Source organism: Zonotrichia albicollis, chromosome 12 (genome assembly GCF_047830755.1).
Source record: "Zonotrichia albicollis isolate bZonAlb1 chromosome 12, bZonAlb1.hap1, whole genome shotgun sequence".
Taxonomy (NCBI): Eukaryota; Metazoa; Chordata; class Aves; order Passeriformes; family Passerellidae; genus Zonotrichia; species Zonotrichia albicollis.
Genome location: NC_133830.1, coordinates 20903069 through 20905878, shown reverse-complemented (window position 1 = coordinate 20905878; position 2810 = coordinate 20903069). Strand labels below are relative to the sequence as shown.

General features: G+C 52.5%; 1 protein-coding gene across 1 annotated transcript; it reads left to right on the top strand.

Annotated features, from left to right (window-relative positions):
* Positions 1-593: 593 nt before the first annotated feature.
* On the top strand, positions 594-1247 carry LOC102074563 (histone H1.01-like). The gene has a single exon (XM_005495780.4). The coding sequence runs from the start codon at positions 594-596 to the stop codon at positions 1245-1247; it is 654 nt and encodes a 217-aa protein (XP_005495837.3).
* Positions 1248-2810: the final 1563 nt, after the last annotated feature.

Sequence of the window (2810 nt, the reverse complement as noted above, 5' to 3'; positions counted from 1 at the left end):
GGTAAAAAAGAGGGAAGTCAAGGTAAAAAAGAGGGAAGTTTAATTTCTGACTCCAACATTTATAGATTTCCAAAAGTGACCGTGGATTGGAGGATGACAGTGACACCTCTCCAATGACACTGAACAAACCAACAGTCCATCAAATTTCTCCTCCATAAAAGAATGCAAAATAGTAAGTTATTTACACAAGTGTGTAAGAAAGTTCGTTACAAGAATGGAAACATCAGAAGGCTTAGAAAAACTTGAAAAACCAAGGCGACAGAAGAAAGGTAGAGTTTGGCTGATTTGCCAGTCACACCACATCCCTACTGGCACATGGAATGAAACCTTGCTCCTTTCCCAAGGAGGTGCCCATCCCACTGTGCTTTGGACAGAGCAGGGCCAGGCAGGGCCAAAGCCAAACCAGCCCTGCCAGGGAATTCCCAACATGGTTTTCCTGCGGGCAGAAGGGAGGGAGGGCTGGAGGCCTTTTGGGCAGCTGTGACAGCGCAGAGCTGGACTGTACATGTCATAGAAGGAGGAAGGTTTGGCCACAGGAGGCAGTCCCTGGGGAGAGCATGGGCAGCAGCTGCAGTGGTGTCCCTGGGTCACGGATGAAGGCCAGCACCATGCTGGACACGGCGCTCGCTGCCCCCCGCACCAGGGCCGCCTCCAGGAAGCCGAAGATGGCGGCGAGCGGCTCCAAGGCCCAAAAGGCCACAGGGCCCAGTGTCACCAAGCTGCTCACCAGGGCCGTGTCTGCCCCCAAGGAGCGCAAGGAGCTCTCCCTGGCCAAGCTCAGGAAGGCGCTGCCTGCTGGTGGCCGTGATGAGGAGAAGAACAAGAGCCACATCAAGCTGGGGCCCAAGAGCCTCACCAGCAATGGCACCCGGGTGCAGACCAAGGGCATCGGGGTCTCTGGCTCCTTCAAGCTGAACAAGAAGCCAGGTGAGACAAAAGAAAAGGCAACAAAGAAAAAGACAGCTGCCAAGCGCAAGAAGCCAGCGGCCAAGAAACCTGCCGGCCCTGCCAAGAAGCCCAAGAAAGTGGTGATAGTGAAGAAGAGAACCAAGAAGGCAAAGAAGCCAGCAGCCACAGGAGCCAAAAAAGCAGCCAAGAGTCTCAAGGGAGGCACACAGGCAGGCCACGCCAAGGAGGCAGCAAAGAGCCCAGCTAAGGTGAAGGTGGTGAAGGCCAAAGCAGCCAAGCCTAAGGCAGTCAAACCCAAAGTGGCCAAGGCAAAGAAGACAGTGCCAAAAAAGAAGTAAGACGACTGAGAGAAATTGAGTCTGCTCATTTAAATAAACCCTGTGATCTTAAATAATTTTTTGTCATTTCAGTCCTCTAGTGATGCCCAGTTACCTAAACTGAAGGTACTGGTATGGGACCTTGTCACTGGGGGCAGGGTGTGTGTGCATTCCCACAGACGCTGGTATCCAGTGGTAACAACCCTCTGCACCAGCTGGATGGAAACCCCAGACCTTTGGAATGACAACTCGCCTGTGACTTCACCTGGACCTCAGGAGTCAGACACTTTAAGGACATTACCAGCAAAAAGAAATGCTCCCTCTGACAGTTTTAAATGTTACCTCTGATAGTTTTTAAGTTGGTTTGTTTGTTTGTAACCTTCAAGTGGTTGTAAGTTTTAAGTAATTAGCCTGCAACATGCCAGCCAGCAACATTGTACATTTGATAGCTCCTGGACATGATAGTAAAAAATTGATGGGACACACCAATAGCTAGAAAGATTAGGTTTGTCAGTTTAGTGAAGAATTTCATTCTCTTTGTACCGTGTTTGTTGTCCTTACTGCAAAGGGGCCCTGCAGAGAGATAATAAACACAGCTTTTATATTTAAAAACAGAAAAGGGGGAGCTGTGAGAGCATACAGCTGGACTGTGTGTGCCATAAATGGAGGGGGGGATTTGCAGAGCCAGCCCCTGATGAGAATGCAGGCAGGCAGCTGTTGGTCAGTGAGCTGGGGGGGTAACCAGTCATAGCCAACCAGGTTGGAACGTGGAGCATTTTGAATAGGGTGTGTGAGAGCTGTGCAAACCAACAAAGTCTCTGCTGCACAAACCATGAGTGCTGCGCTGTCTCTGTCTACCCCCATTGCGACAGCCAACAAGGCACCTTTTATACCCAAACAATTTTGCAGCTTTCTCCCAGGACGAGGTGGCCTTACAGTGGGCACAGGTACAATTTACATCCCCAGAAATCCATTCACACACTGCTCAGGTGGTGCCTGGAGACCTCAGCATCCATGGAAAGGAGGAACAGGGATCAGTTTCCAGTTCTGGGCCGGCCTCTGTGCCGGCACAGCCACCACCCAAACACAGGGGACAGGTCCCAGACAAACACTGCACTCCCAGGGGAGACCCCAGGCCCCCTGCCCGGCACAGGTGGGGCAGCCCAGATTTGTCTCCTTGTCCCTGTGCACTCACAGCCATGTGCCAGCCACACTCACACATGCGGCACTAGCACCATCCACCCACTCTGCTGGCTCCTTCCTCAGCATCATGCCAGCCTGTTCCACAGCACTGGAGCCAGCCTGCTCCCCCTCAGAGCCCTGCACCTAGAAACTCAGAAATATCCTTCCCTCCCTTCTGTTCCTGCCAGCATCCAGCCAGGGTGAGTTCTGCTTGGCTCCATCTTTGAGCTGCTCCCATGCCACACTGCCAGGGCGTCACCTGAGTCCAGGACTCGTCCCACCAAGAGCCCAGACCTGCAGCATTTACAGACAGTGAGACGTGATTCCAGGCAGGGAGCTCCTAAAATGGAGCTTTTCAGCCCTTCCTGGGGAGGCCTCTGAGGCCTCATCTGTCACAGTGGC